The sequence below is a fragment of the Raphanus sativus genome, chromosome 4 (genome assembly GCF_000801105.2).
Source record: "Raphanus sativus cultivar WK10039 chromosome 4, ASM80110v3, whole genome shotgun sequence".
NCBI classification, from domain to species: domain Eukaryota; kingdom Viridiplantae; phylum Streptophyta; class Magnoliopsida; order Brassicales; family Brassicaceae; genus Raphanus; species Raphanus sativus.
Window position 1 is genome coordinate 15,452,669 of NC_079514.1, and position 15,577 is coordinate 15,468,245.

General features: G+C 34.8%; 3 protein-coding genes and 1 long non-coding RNA gene across 5 annotated transcripts; 2 read left to right on the forward strand and 2 right to left on the reverse strand.

Annotated features, from left to right (window-relative positions):
* Nucleotides 1–764: 764 nt before the first annotated feature.
* LOC108853398 (eukaryotic translation initiation factor 5A-3-like) lies at nt 765–2,082 on the reverse strand. Its single transcript, XM_018626813.2, has 5 exons — nt 1,863–2,082; nt 1,574–1,678; nt 1,423–1,482; nt 1,267–1,344; nt 765–1,177 (listed from the first exon to the last, which is right to left on the reverse strand). The coding sequence occupies exons 1-5, from the start codon at nt 1,974–1,976 to the stop codon at nt 983–985; spliced, it is 552 nt and encodes a 183-aa protein (XP_018482315.1). The 5' UTR covers nt 1,977–2,082; the 3' UTR covers nt 765–982.
* A 1,814-nt stretch (nt 2,083–3,896) lies between these two features.
* Nucleotides 3,897–6,296, forward strand: LOC130511013 (uncharacterized). The gene is made up of 5 exons (XR_008944794.1): nt 3,897–4,085; nt 4,419–4,523; nt 5,685–5,744; nt 5,821–5,898; nt 5,985–6,296. It is a non-coding gene; the product is annotated as an uncharacterized LOC130511013 (long non-coding RNA).
* A 1,998-nt stretch (nt 6,297–8,294) lies between these two features.
* On the forward strand, nt 8,295–8,914 carry LOC108852844 (uncharacterized). Its single transcript, XM_018626323.2, has one exon. It carries the CDS (start codon nt 8,328–8,330, stop codon nt 8,838–8,840), a length of 513 nt encoding a protein of 170 aa, XP_018481825.1. The 5' UTR covers nt 8,295–8,327; the 3' UTR covers nt 8,841–8,914.
* A 681-nt stretch (nt 8,915–9,595) lies between these two features.
* On the reverse strand, nt 9,596–13,892 carry LOC108848244 (microtubule-associated protein 70-3). 2 transcript variants are annotated; one of them, XM_018621559.2, is made up of 12 exons: nt 13,732–13,892; nt 13,284–13,549; nt 13,054–13,139; nt 12,274–12,339; nt 12,014–12,184; nt 11,752–11,922; nt 11,504–11,659; nt 11,103–11,249; nt 10,926–10,997; nt 10,294–10,827; nt 10,016–10,221; nt 9,596–9,913 (listed from the first exon to the last, which is right to left on the reverse strand). In XM_018621559.2, exons 2-12 carry the CDS (start codon nt 13,525–13,527, stop codon nt 9,874–9,876), a joined length of 1,893 nt encoding a protein of 630 aa, XP_018477061.2. In that variant the 5' UTR covers nt 13,528–13,549; nt 13,732–13,892; the 3' UTR covers nt 9,596–9,873. The 2 variants fall into 2 exon arrangements, with proteins under 2 accessions (XP_018477061.2, XP_018477060.2); XM_018621558.2 differs by having other exon boundaries at nt 9,596–9,916.
* Between the last annotated feature and the right edge of the window lie 1,685 nt (nt 13,893–15,577).

The following is a 15,577-nucleotide window of genomic DNA, read 5'->3' on the forward strand; positions in this document are numbered from 1 at the left end:
ACCATATATTATTAATTGAAATTTGACAAATCAATTTCCGCCCTTTAGGGCGGGTCCTAATCTAGTATTCTAGTAAACTCTGGAACGTCCCAACTCATCCATTAGATCATAGGGAACCTTCCTAACCTTTCACAGTTGTATTGTTCAACCTTCTATTATCCCCGCAAAGCTTCCAACAATCGAAGTAAAATCGATCCGCTCGATGTTTTTTCTTTTCTTTCAAAATCTTCTCCCTCTGTTATTTTTTCTTTTTGTCCACTTTCCAACAATTTTTTTTGTATTTTCGTGTTTTTTCTATGATCATCTAGTTATACGAACTAGAAATTAGTAATTCAGTAGAATTCAATAAAACTATATCGGTACAAGTTATACCGTATAACATAGCCGATAATTAAAATTTGAACTTTTCAGTAAAATTATATCAATATTACAATTAGGCCTAATTACAATATAACGTACAAACGAGCAATATCTAGGGCTATAAAAGATTTATTTCTTAAGTTTAAACGTATATGAGTTGATGACTCGGAAAATTAAGCTACAAAATAGTATATACTAATACATTATGATAAATATCTTTAACTTAAATCATGTAGAAATAATTCAAGGCTGGTCAATACTTCTTCCACAACCGCAGCACTATTTACCAAATTGTCATCGAAGCCGATATGGTCGAATCATTTCATTTTGAATTGTTGGCTTGCTTATCATTTTGAATTGGAATGGTGTAAAACTCTTTAGCATTAGGTTCTTGATCTGAAGGAACATTTATTTTATTTACCAAAATAACCAACACCCAGATAATTTTTATTTTTTTGAAGAGAAATAAAACAACAACACACAAAAACAACTACATAATGTTTTATCTTCCTGAGTGTTGTTGTTACAATACTAGGATAACCAAAGACTTAATATCAGGGTTCGGGTTCAGTAATTGTCTGGCATTGTGCCCATGGCAAGACAATTAGGGACTAGTTATTTCTTAGAAGCCAACATTTCTGACCAAAACAACATTACTACTGTCATTTGTTTTGCTTTGGTTCAAAAGATCATCATTGGGATCGAAAGTAATAGCTGTACCGGCCTGGTAGACATCGACGGCATAAACAGCATCCTGCCCCAATGAAGTGACGATACCCACAACAACGCTGTTACCATTGTTGAATCCATCAACCATCTGCATTAATTTGAAGAAAAAAAACGATGATAATCAGTAGTCAAATATGTTGTGTTGTGTGTTTGAAGGAAAATACATAAAATGATAACCATGGTCCTGAGGTTCCTGTTCCGGGGAAGAAAGATATCGTCCCTAGTGTAGGCACCGCTACGATGCAGAAGGGTAACCTGAAATGGGCAGAGAATCAAATTGAAAGACAAAACAAAAAAAAACGGATTGACAGGAGCAAGAAGAAGAAGACATACAGTATCATCCTTGTAGGAGATACCCGTCAACTGGTAAAGATCACGGCTCACATCTGGAATCTGAGAGAATAAACAATATGTGTGAAGATTATATTATGAATGGAATATATATATATATACACAGAGAGAGAGACAGAGTTTTGTGACATACAACAAACTGTGTGGAAGGGGGAACAATGCTCCTCACCATGTTGCCAGTTAACATATTTATGGCGCCAAAGTGACAAAGGCCTCCCTTCGTGTAGAAATCAACAACCTAAAGGGAAACGAAATTAATAAATTTGGATCTTAAACAAAACCGAAATGGTCACAGGACTGAAGGGAAATAGATCTGATTTAAAGATGGAGGCCACACAACCGAAATCAAGTTCGAAATTGAGAATCATATGGTGGTTAACAAGAGAGAGAGAAAGAGATGAGGGGAAATCGAAATCATTTACCCTGCAGGGTTTCCCAGAGAGGTCGATGAAGTCATTGATCTCGATGTCACTGGCGAGACGTAAGGTTCCGATCTTACTAGCACTGGAACCTCCGGCGTCACTGGACTCCGTCATGTTTGATCACGGGAGAGGGAGAGACTGAAAACAGATTTCTAATCTAGGGTTTGCTGAACGAGATCTTTCCAACCGTCCACATTCACCTACCCAGCCTTTTATCTCATGTTGCATCCGCGTGCATCTTTGTTTTAAACCAAAAAAGGAAAAGCAGTGAAATCTATATGGTCAAACGCAACCACTCATGGTCATGGCGAAGATCCCAAATGACGTCACTCAGAACACCTCCAGGCTCCAACCATAAAGATACTACAGTAATATGAGGTTGTTCTGATTAAAGTATTAATATTTTTAATTAATTTAATTATCTAAAATTAAACTTCTCAAGGACAATTGATTAATGACGGATAAGGAAATGGAGTGTATTGTTTTTTTTTTGGGTAAAATAATGGAGTGTATTGTTTCTGATACGGTTCTTGCAAACCTTTGTTTTAGAACTTCTTTAGTTTCTCTTTCCTATTTTTCTTCTATTTTTATTTTTTTGTATCAAAAATCCCTACCTAAAAACCTCGGTTGGAGGTACTCTTAGAATCATTTATGTGATTGTTAGCGCTATTTAGATCCATTTTTGTGATAACCTCGTGCAGCTGAAATATATTTCAAATTATTCATATATCTACATGTATTAAGTTATATTGGCATAAAATACGACATATTTTCTTACTGTATGAATTATTATTTTTTAAAGCTAAAGTATTTCATTTTTATATTTAAAATTATTAGTATTAAGAGATTATTCTTTTCCCTGTAAAAATTATATAACACATTAGCATCGGTATTACATATTTATATCAATATAGTTGGAAGTCGATATTGTACATGCAAACTATTAAGCAAATAATTATCTTTTAAAAATTAGATCCATATTTGAAAATAATATATGAGCTAAAAATATAGAGGTTTAATAATAATAACTTAACTATTATTTATGTATAACTTTAATATAAACATAAACAAATAATCTCTTAAAAAATAAATTCATCTTTCATTTTTTAATCTCATTATTCTGATGTTTTCATTGAATTACACAGATAAAAAAGACATTTATGTACTACCATCAAATTCAACACACATTTTATATCTAATAATTTAATTAAGCAGATAAAACTAAACTAATAAATATTATATATAAATTTTTTTTTTGGACAATAAAAAGAAATATTGTAAATAAGAAAAATATATCTTATCACATATAATCCCTCCTCACATAAATTTTCTAAAAGACGATAATCATTATCATACACATTTCTTGTAAATGCAAATCTAAAACACAAACCACAAAATCATACAAAAATAATAATAATTTAGATTGGTGAAGATGGTTTCGGAACCAGAAGAGTGGCCGGCGTTCGCAAGTTATCTGGAGGATATCAGAAGCTTACAAAGTAGTTTCCGTAGCTCACAGCTCATCTATGTACCAAGGACGGCAAATTCAAGGGCGGATCGTTTAGCATGCAGTGCCAGACAACAATCGTCTTTTGTCATTCACATGGATGCCGAACTACCAGTTTGGTGTACAGAGTCAATATGAATCTGTATGTTTGATGACAAAAAAAAAATAATAATAATTTAGATCACATATGTAAGTATATACCGCCCGTAGGCAGACCGATCATAGTTTTTACTATAAATGAGTTAATGTGTTTGTTAAAACTATCTCGTATTTTAAGTTTTACATAGTTTTTAATATAAACCAAACAAGGTTGTTTTCTTCCTTTTTTAATTATATAACCAACTAAAATATTTGAACAAAAAAAAAAACCAACTAAAATACAAGGGTAAAATACAATACATCTAACAAAGTTGACAAACAATAAATTCATCCTAAGTGACGCCGTTTTGGTTCTTCCGCATGAGTGGTTGCGTTTGACCAAATAAATTTCACTGTCAAGATCAGTGTGATGAGGGGATGAGATAAAAGGCTCTCGTTCAGCAACCCTAGAAAAAAAAAGATTAGAAATCGGTTTTCAATCTCTCTCTCTTGCGTGCTAAATCATGACGGAGTCTAGTGATGCCGGAGCTTCCATGGCTAGTAAGATCGGAACCTTACGGCTGGCGAGTGACATCGATATTAATGACTACATCGACCTCTCTGGGAAACCCTGCAGGGTAAATGATTTCGATTTCTCTCTCTCTCTCTCTCTCTCTCTCTCTCTCTCTCTCTCTCTCTCTCTCTCTCTCTCTCTCTCTCTCTCTCTCTCTCTCTCTCTCTCTCTCTCTCTCTCTCTCTCTCTCTCTCTCTCTCTCTCTCTCTCTCTCTCTCTCTCTCTCTCTCTCTCTCTCTCTCTCTCTCTCTCTCTCTCTCTCTCTCTCTCTCTCTCTCTCTCTCTCGTGTTAACCATATGATTCTAATTCTCATTCTTGATTTGGATTGTTCTTGGTTTAGAAAATTATGATCTATTTCCAAACTTTATTAATTTCGCTTCCATTAACTCCTTTCAGGTGATTAGTACCTTACACGAAGAGAGGCCTTTGTCACTTTCACACCATAAATATATTAACTAGCTACTCCGTCCGGAAAATTGTTCCATTTCCACTGAGTTTGTTGTATGTCTCAAAAAACTGTCTCTATATTCATTCGTAATACATAGGGCCTGTTCGTTTCTCCATCTGTCTATCTCCATTCAAATGATCCATTTATATGGCCCATCCACATGATCCATTCAGATTTTATGGGATGTTTATTTGTTCATTCAGTTTTTTTTGTTTTTACGGGAAACCGCGTTTTAAAGGTTTTTTCTGGAAACCACATTTTCTTGCGATTTTTGCGATTTTTGCGGGAAATCACATTTTCGGTTTTGGCGGGAAACTACGTTTTGCGGTTTTGGCGGGAAAACGTGTTTTTACGGAAAACCGCAGTTTTGTGGTTTTGGCGGGAAACTGCGTTTTGCGGTTTTTGCGGGAAAATCGTATTTTTACGGTTTTTGCGGGAAAACCGTATTTTTACGGTTTTTGCGGGAAACCGCATTTTGCGGGAAACCGCATTTTGCGGTTTTGGTGGAAAATTGTATTGTGGTTTTGGCGGAAAACGCGTTTTTACGGTTTTGGCGGAAAACTACGTTTTTGCGGTTTTGGCGGGAAATCATGTTTTTGCGGTTTTGGCGGAAGACCACATTTTGCGGTTTTTGCGGAAAACACATTTTTGCGGTTTTTGCAGAAAACACATTTTTGTGGTTTTGGCAGGAAAACGCGTTTTGGCCGAAAAACACATTTTTGCGATTTTGGCGGAAAACACGTTTTGGTTTTGGTGAGAAAATATGTTTTTGCGGTTTTGGCGAGAAAACACGCTTTGGTGAAAAAAACACATTTTGCGGTTTTGGCGAGAAAATGCATTTTTTGGGTTTTGGCGGAAAAAAATATTCGTAGTTTTGGTGAGAAAATATGTCTTGTGGTTTTCTCATTTTTCGTGAGTGAAAATAATATTAAGTTAAATTTTAATTTTGTAAATTATATAAAGGATATAATAGACATTATATTATTTTGAATGGACCATCTCCATTCAAATAGTCCAATTTGGATCATTTGAATGGAACATTTTCATTTTAAAAATTAAGCCTAGATTTTTAAAACTCATTCAAATGAACCATTCAAATGTCTTGTACTTTTAATGTCTAAACGAATAAAACTCTCATCTCCATCCAGATGACTCATTCAGATGGAGAAACGAACAGGCCCATAATCCTCATACACATTGTTTCATTCTCTCAGATTCCAGATGTGAGCCGTGATCTTTACCAGTTGACGGGTATCTCCTACAAGGATGATACTGTATGTCTTCTTCTTCTTCTTGCTCATCTCAATCCGTTTTTTTTTGTCTTTCAATTTGATTCCCTGCCTATTTCAGGTTACCCTTCTGCATCGTAGCGGCGCCTACACTAGGGACGATATCTTTCTTCCCGAGAACGAGAACCTCAGGACCATGGTTATCATTTTCTATCTTTTCCTTCAACCACACAACATATATATGACTACTGATTATCATCGTTTTTTTTCTTCAAATTAATGCAGATGGTTGATGGATTCAACAATGGTAACAGCGTTGTTGTGGGTATCGTCACTTCATTGGGGCAGGATGCTGTTTATGCCGTCGATGTCTACCAGGCCGGTACAGCTATTACATTCGATCCCAATGATGATCTTTTGAACCAAAGCAAAACAAATGACAGTAGTAATGTTGTTTTGGTCAGAAATGTTGGCTTCTAAGAAATAAGTAGGCCCTAATTGTCTTGCCATGGGCACAATGCCACCCATTTACTTAACCCGAACCCTGATAGTAAGTCTTTGGTTATCCCAGTATTGTAGCAACAACACTCAAAAAGAAAAGAAAAAAAAACATTTTGTAGTTGCTTTTGTTTGTTGTTGTTTTATTTCTCTTTAAAAATATATATTTTATCTGGGTGTTGGTTATTTTGGTAAACAAAATAAATGTTCCTTCACATCAAGGACCTAAAGCTAAAGAGTTTTACTCCAAACCCCAATTCAAAATGATAAAGCAAGCCAACAATTTAAAATGAAATTTTCAACCATTTTTCTGGTCGGTTTTGATGACAATTTGGTTAAATAGTGCTGCCGTTGTGGAAGTAACAGAGCTGACCAGCCTTGGATTGAGCGGCCGCTGGATGGATCCGAACATTTTCATCTGAAGGCAGTTTCCTATGATCATGATTTAAGTTAAAAGATATTTTATCATAATATATTAGTATACTATTTTGTAGCTTCATTTTCCGAATCATCAACTCATGATTTTTTGGATGGTTTTAAAATTTAAATTTTTAATTTTTGGTTTTTGGCTTGTTTTTTAGGTTTGGATTTTGATTTTAATTTTTAGTTTTTGTTTTTTTTTTTAAATTTTGCAATAGATTTTAGTTTTATCATGAATGGCTATTTTACTTTTTAGTTTTTGATTTCTTGTTTTTAAATTTAATAAAGTGTTCTATTTCAACATTTTTGTCAACACTATGTCAACTTTTTAACTTTGATTTTACTATCATTTTAGTTTTTGGAAAAGTGTGAATGATTGATTTCAGTTTTAACGATAATATATTTTATTTATTATTTGTGTTTAGGTAGGCAAAAGAAGTCGAAGTGATAATCTTGGCTAGAAATTTCCAGGATGAGAGGAAACAAACAATGAAAGCTGCTCAAAGATTATAGTTACTATCAATGCAAACAACCGGGTCACACATAATCTTGGCTAGAAATTTCCAAGATGAGGGGAAACAAGCAATGAAAGCTGCTCAAAGATTATAGTTACTCTCAATGCAAACAACCGGATCACACTCGTTCAAAATTGTTCAAGCTAAACATGTGTTAGGTTTATGCAAATAATACTTGATTATTTAGTTCATCGGTTGCAAATACTTGAGGAATTAAAAATACTAATCACTTTTTATAAAATAATTTAAAAGATTCTTAAGTTGAATATAATCATTACAAGATTTTTATCTTTACAAGGAAATTTGTTTTTACAGTGATGTATAAAATAATACAAATAATTATAGCTGCATCATAAGTTGATGTACTTTCATCTTTATAAAATCACCTACAGATGATTTTGTATTGCTTGGAAAAGTATATAATGCACATTGGATCTCTACTGTAAATAATAAAATGTAATTAATTCATTTATATGCCGTTGTAAAAATTCAAAAATATTTTTCATGGATTAAATATCTTGTATATTGGTTAAACATGAGAATATTTTAAACTACATCTAGAGTGATTTTATAAACACTAGGTACATCAACAATAAAATGTAACTATAATTATTTCTATTATTAAAGGTAAATATCTCGTATATTTGGTTTTTTTTAACTTGATAATATTTCTAATTTTTTTTTAAAAATGGATTGGTGTTTCTGACTTTAATTTTTGTAAGAAACATAGAAAAATGAATGTTTTATTCCTCAAGTATTTTCAGTTCATAAATATTTTATCAGCATATTTATTCATCAACTGATCGTTGACTGTTCAAAATTATGATTAGAAGAGTTAACCATTAAAAAGTTTACGGGAATAACCAATTAACAGTTGACTATTTTGTTTCTAATTTTGCACATGTAACTATTAGCTGATGAATAATTTTGTGTAATCAATATTTAAGTATAAAAATTGCCGATTATAAATATTTGAATAATATGCTCATTTCCCCTTTGTTTTGTTTTGTATTGTTTAATAACTTTTTTTTTCGTTTTTAAATTGTGAATGCATGATGAATTATCGAGTAGTCTATAGTCTTCCAATGAGAATGCTAAGTCTTACACACACACAAAAAAAAAGAATCTTATCCTTAAAATCATAAAAAACAATGGTCACCTCACATAATAGTATGACTTTTTTTAACAAAATACAATGCTTATCACGCCCGCGAGTCCATGCTGCAGCATAGCCGGATTACTCCTCTCCCGGCAGTTTCTTCGAATAACCAAAACACCATCACTCACAAACTCTAATACCCGTACAACCATTTCAACCGTTCCCACGAAGGCGAGAGCTTCCAAGCCGTCGTTACGGTGCGGTGCTCGGAGAAGGGTGAGAGACGACGGAGAAGATGAGGACGAATCTTACGGATACAACGAGGAGATAGCGATGCTGGAGACTTATAGCCAGTCGTGTAGAGAAGAAGCGCTCATCGTGACGGCCACTGTTGACGGTGAAGAGGTCGAAGTTCTCATCTTTAAAGGATTCTCTTCGTGTCTGAGCGGAGAGACGGCGGTGGACCCCGCGAGGAGTGTGCTACCGGAGAGAGCAGTGATTACAAAGATAGATAGAGTGAGAGGTCCTTTTGATCCTTCAGAGATTCATTACATTCAGAAAGGACTCTCTTTTGAAGCCTTTAAGGAGACGATGATCACGTTCAAGTAGTACACTATTTATTGAGAGTGTTATGGTTAATGAATGTTGTGTTTGGATTAATAAAGAATGCTAATTTAAGTGAATGATCTCAGTCCTCTATATATATAAGCGTCGGTTTCTTTAACTTTCAATATGAAATTCCATCTCATATTAAATTTCATTTTGCTCTCAATTCAAAAGTAATTGCCAGCGAGAGGATTAACACACACCTCTCTTTACATATTAGTGTTGACTATTTAAATTTGCGATGTAAAATCTCAACAATTAATCAGAAATTTGAGTGAAATGGTCAAAATTCAATATTTCACACCTCTTCTCCTGAACTAATATTATGATTTGCAACAATCCTTGTTTCTGCGTTGGACAGACAAGTAGTATCCAGTTATGAGAAACCAAACTACTTAGCACTATGTTAAGTTTGGTGTCTGAAGGTTTGAAGCAATGCCACACATTCATTTATCACAAAGATCACAAGGTTGTGTTGGGAGTGTGTTATGGTCAATGAATGTTGTGTTTGGATTAATAAAGAATGCTCTAATGCGAAGATTTCAGGATTTGCAAAAATTATGTAAGCTCTGCGTTGATAAGACAAGTAGTAGCTAGTTGTGAGAAACCAAACTACTTGCCAGTATGTTAAGTTTAAGATCTGAAGGTATTGAAGTTTCTTCAACTTAAACATTATCTTAAACCCAAAAATGCATAGTTTTTTTTGTCTAATATCCAATTTATGTATAAAAGTTATAAGAACAATGGACAGAGGTAAAAGACAACTAAAACAAATCACACAAGAAGCTTAAAAGCGTAGTTAAAAACACACAGGATAACTCTTTTCCGTATTATACTATAAGATAAGTAAAACAAATAAACATCACCAGCACAAAGAAGATTAGCAACCTTACTATGTTAGAGAAGCACACAAACCTTCTCAATTGCAATTCTACATTTGTGTGCTTTTTAATATCATCCTTCAATATATTAACCACTGATTTAAGATTGAAATTTAGCTCGTGGAATCGACTTCCTTTCTAGTTACTTCTTTTGATTACTGCGTGCTCCTTGTCATCCCCATTCGTCCTGACCCTCTGCTAAAACACCAATTATGCGATCAGATTCAGAACATTGACGTATAAGTCAAAAAACTAATGTATAACCACTTGGTCATGATTCGTATTGGATTTAAGTACCTTCCAGAGAGTAAATGTGCAGTAGTTGTTGAAGATCCCCTTGAGTTAGTAGTAGCAGTAGAGAGACGTCTTGTTCTACTATCTGGTCCTTTATTATCCACACGCATGGCTGAAACTTCTTTCTCCATTGCAGCTACTTCTCTCCTCATCTTCTTTGCCTCTACCTCCATCGCCTTTGTTAGTGTCTCAACCTTCTTAGCTAACATCTAAGCAGACATTTTTTACACCAATCAGAATCAAAAACATATTCCTGGCAAAAGGTAAAAAACTAAACTGACCTCAATAGCTTCGTCCTTATCTCTTATGCTTTGATCTTTATCATGAGCAGCTTTTCTTAAAGTTATCACCTCCTTTTGAAGCAAATCATGCAAGACTCCTGGGACACTATCATTACCCGTTCCTCCTACAGGCTTCTCTGACTCTCCTTGTTTTGTTGAGTTAGGTGAGTCGCCTCCGCTGCTGGTTCCTTCAGAAGATTGGTTCAATGGAAACTTATTCGAGCCACGTTCGTTTGTTAGCACTTTACTCCTATCTAAAGATCTGCTGCCTCCGTCGAATGATTTGGATGTTCCTCTAGCATGCTTCAGTACTGTACTTGCACTGGAACTCAAAGATCTGAACTGAGAACTCGGTGTTCTCTTGGAGAAGAATCCATTTGAGGTCAGTTTTGGTATGACATCAGCTCCGCCAAGTGATTGTCTCCGAGAAGGCCCGTTGCTAATACTTCTTCCTTCAGGTGTCGTTCTGTTGCCACCGCTTGGAGGCCCTCTTAGACTCTCTTCTAAGACCTTAAGCCTCAGTTGAAATTTCTCCTGCAAAAAGGTAAAAGAACCCGTTCTAACTAAAGCCATGATACAAAAGGACCTAAAGAAAACTTAAAGATAAGGGTTCCTAGCTAAGATTCTTATACCTTCAGCTGAGCTTCTGATTTTGCAGCTCGGTCAGCTATGGCAAGTTTGTCACGTAGTTGTTGCATTTCTCCCTGATAATGATATGCACTTACATTGGTTAATATGGTTGCTATAAATATGAATTAGACGATTTGAAGAAGCAAATAGAAGCCAAACAAAAACAAAAGATAAGTGACCTGCAGAAATCTCCGTTCTTCGAGCCATTGTTTCACAGGCATCACTTTGTCGCTACCATCTTTCCACTCATTCGCCACTACAGTTGCAACCCTGCTTGCGCTTACCTTTGCACGGGCCAGCTCCCGGTCAAGGACTCTCCTCTCTTCCTGAGGTAAACAACAGTGGCCACAATTATGATCAGCAGATTCAGCATAGGAATTGTATTTTCTAAGAAACACTGGAAACAATAAGCTACTCCAACGCTAAGTCACTATGGTATCTCCTACTACAGGTATGGCGCTAGCTAAGCTTGTAACTACTGCAGCTAAGCTCCCCAACCTCATTGACTGATGTCAAGGTTGAAGCAAGAGCAAACAGAGACTACTTTCTTTCGAGGCACTATAAAGTAAAATGTAATTACATTCATTTCTTGGAATTTCCTCTGGTAATCTCTCACTGCATTTGCAGCTGCACCACCAGCAAGAACAGCTTCTTCTAGCTCTCGCACGGTCTGTGTAAACTTTTCAACTTCTGCAACCTTCTGTCTGTGCATCCTGTCCAGAATCCTGTTCTCTTCCTGGTATAAACAATCGGTAAACAAGGCATGCTCAGAAAAAACCGAAGGAAGGAAATGAAATCCAAAGATTCGCCTAATAAAGCAATATATACCTGACAAATCTCTATCTGTTTCATTAACTCTTGGTTTTTGTTCTGGAGATCATCAACCATAGAAGCCTTGGCAAGAGCAGTCTCGACAGTTCTTTCGGCATCCAGCAAAGCTGCCTCCTTTGATTTAGTTAGACGGTCCAATGCTCTGTTATCTTCTTGAAGTTTAGCAATCTACAAATGAAGAATGCAAATCCAACATTTTCAACAGGTTCTAGGACTCAATAATATATATATATATTGGTTATAAATAGAGTAAAAATACTTCATGTCTCGCCAACTTGAGTTCAGCCTCTAGAGGGGCAAGAATGGCTTCAATAGGAGGCATATCGTCATCCTTTTGAGCAGCGTGGACCCTTCGAAGAGTGGCTTCTGCTGCAAACTGAGCTGCCATTGAAGCCCTTTTTTCTTCGTTTATTTTCTTGATTTCAAGGTTCTGTGACAACATGTGATCTTTCATCAGAAAAAAAGATCCAAAATCAATAGCACAATGAAATGCAACCGAGGAAACATCGCAAGCATTACTTTACTCTGGACAAGGTTCTCAGCCAGTTTGAGCTTCTCCGACATCTTTCCCAACTCTTCGGTAAGCTTTATCAATAGAATTTCGAAGTAGAACGTCAGTGTATACAAAGATGGAAAAGAACAATTTATTTAAGTAACACAATATACATGTGACTTTCACTGGCACTATATAACACAGCAATTCAAAAATCTAGCTACCAACATTAGTGAGAGCCCAATCATAACGTTTTTCTGGAGCACAAGGACTTAAGAATATGTGTATGCTTCATAGAACAACTGGTGACAGGTGAAACAAGAGGGAAGGCATGTATACAAAGTACTACGACCACCTATATGAAAACTAAGCGAGATTTAGAAACCAACGCAAAATTTATTGATTCAGCAAGTTGTACTACCTCACAAAGAACTTGAGCAGAAACTACTAGCCTAAAGAATTTTAATAGTTTTTAAGTAAATCTTGAAATATGAACTTATGTTTCACACATATAACCCTCTTCCTGGCCATTAATATAACCCAAAATAAAACCAAAGGAACCCAAATATGTCAAGTTGTATTCCTGTTAATGTGAAGAACTAAGTCGACTCAGTGCACAATCCAAACAACCTTACAGAACATGGTGAAAACTAAAGGGAAAGAACAGAAGAGCTCCAGGATAATTCTATCTATAAGGGCTAACAAGACTTGTCCATCAATCTCGAGTTAAAAAATGGAAAGAAAGTAAATTCACTGAGAAAATTATGGTAACAAGAAGGTAACTAACTAATAAGGGAGTAACTAACCTCTTCAACAGCCTTCTCTCTTTGGCGTTCAGACAACCTCAAAGCCTTGATCTCAGCTTGGGATTCAGACAATTCCCGATCTTTATCTGCACACCAAAAAGTCAAATGTTTCAAAACCCAAAACACAATGACACGCATGCACGTAAGGGCATATAAAAAAAAATTGTCAACGGAAACTTGAATCAACCAATAAGAATAAAGAGATGGTGAGAGTAACGTTATTATTGTACCTCTGACTTCATTCTCGAGCCTACTGAGCTCGATTCTCACCGGATCTGAGCCATGGAGTAACGTAATGAACTCGTCGTCGGCGGTGGCACTCGGCTTCATCGACCTCCGTCCTTTGCTTCCTCCTCCTTCACGAACAGACGACGACTTCGTCAATGACGGTCTCTGCGGCGAAGAGTTTCTCCGAGAACTCCCAAACTCACTCCGGCCATTGTTAACCTCATACGCATATCCTCTTTCCTCCATCGTTTCCCCCAAATCTAAAACCCTAATTTCAAATTCCAGAAAAAGGAAAAAAAATCAAGATCTCAAATTCCACCAGTGAAATTCAGGTAGACCACCACCACAGTAGAAACTAAACACACATACTTAAATCAGTACATTCTCGTATAATCGAGCACAAATCGAAAAAATCGAAAATAAAAAACAAAAAAGGAAATGCAGAAAGACCTGAGATCGTGAAGGAGACTTCTCGTAATCCAAAAGGGTTTGGGTCTGGGTTTGGTTGCAATATAGCTTAGAGATGCAGAAATGAGAGAAATGGCAAGTTTGTTTGTTTGTTTGTTTGTTTATATGTTTTCGGAAAGAAGAATGAAGGATTTTAAAGAGGTTTATGGCTAAATGTTTTTATTTTATTTTTATGTTTTAAATAAATATTAAGTGTTAGCTAAAAGAAGACAGATGATTGCGTCACAATGGTACAGGATTACGTTTAATTAGTTTAGGGTTTCCAAATTGGGATTTAGTACTAATTTACCATCATATAATTTTATAAGTGTTCTGTGTTAAAAAAGTTGTTTCTTATTAAAATACTTTCTGATTCTTTTTAGTGGCAAAGTGTCATAACTTTTTTTTAAACAACAGTGGGCAAGGTGATAGTTTATATCTCCATTAAACAAACTTTTCCGTTGACAAAAAAAAAAAACAAACTTTTCCAATATGTGTTCTTTAAACAAAATGAACGTATTTTCTGTTGGGAAAATGTGATACTTTGTGTCACTAAATAAAGTTGTGTTGTTCACAGTAATCATTTTTAACAGCTATCAATTTACTAAAGCAAATTTATATAAATTAATAATGTTAAAATTATAATATTTTATTAATTTATAGAGTTATTAGTTTACAAAAGTTTAGATCGCTTTATGTTAAAATGTTATAAAATAAGAAAATCGAAATTTAATTTTCATATTTTTACTATGTTAGTTGGTGAATATGAAATATGCTTTATAGAATTTAAATATAATTTTAAATATATTTTTACTATACATTATCCAAATATATTGAATTGTTAAAGAATAGAACTCTTGTGAATAAAAATAAACAATAAAATATTTTGTTTGTGTTTTATACAAACTATAAATAATAAATATACTTTTTTGAGGAAGTTATTAGTCCTAAATAAGTTCATAATTTCGTTGGATCAATGATAAAAACCGGTTAACACAGATTACTAATGAGACTATTTATTTATATAGGATTTATAAAAAAAATATTATCTTACAGATTTGTATTATATTTTGAAATAATTCATTTTTTTGTCAGCAAACAATTCAATTCAAAACTGATAAAGTTTGTTAACTTACCAAAAGTATTAATGTATAGAATTTCCACTGTCTCTAAGTCGTGTGCTTCCTTGTTGATAGTTTAGGGATCATGGACCATGTTAATTTTATTCGAAAGTGGAGAATCAATATAGGCTATAGCCATTGACAAGTATATATTGATCCGGCCATTCTTTAGATTTTCATTATCAACCATCCAATCTGTCCTCACGTGTAGCGATAGAAACACTACAAATCACGTCCTCCAATACTCGAAAATCTTATTAGATTTTTTTCGAAAAGTCATTGTTCTCTCCACACGGTTTTGTAGTTATATGTGTATGTTCACAAGTCACGAGTCTTACTTCATACGTTACATAATGTAACAAAATATTCATATTGTTAATTTTGGTTAGGGGACATTGGATTCTAATTTGATGGTTTGAGCGATTTTATATTAAAAACTGGGGCTGCTTCTTACCATTTATTAGTAAGCAATCAACGTATGTTACCTAACGAATTTAATACAGGTTTGCAGGCCAATCATATGTATTTCCTTATAATTTATGTTAGGCGCAAATAATTTCACTCTAAGATGAATGAAACATAGACAAATTAGTTGAGAATCAAAAAGACCTTTTTTTCTCTCTCGCGAAATACAGATTGACTTTTGCAGAAGCTCCGGCGTTGGTAGCGCATGCGAACGCGTGACGACGTCGGAGGCATCCGACTTCAACAGTCCTTTTTCTTTTCTT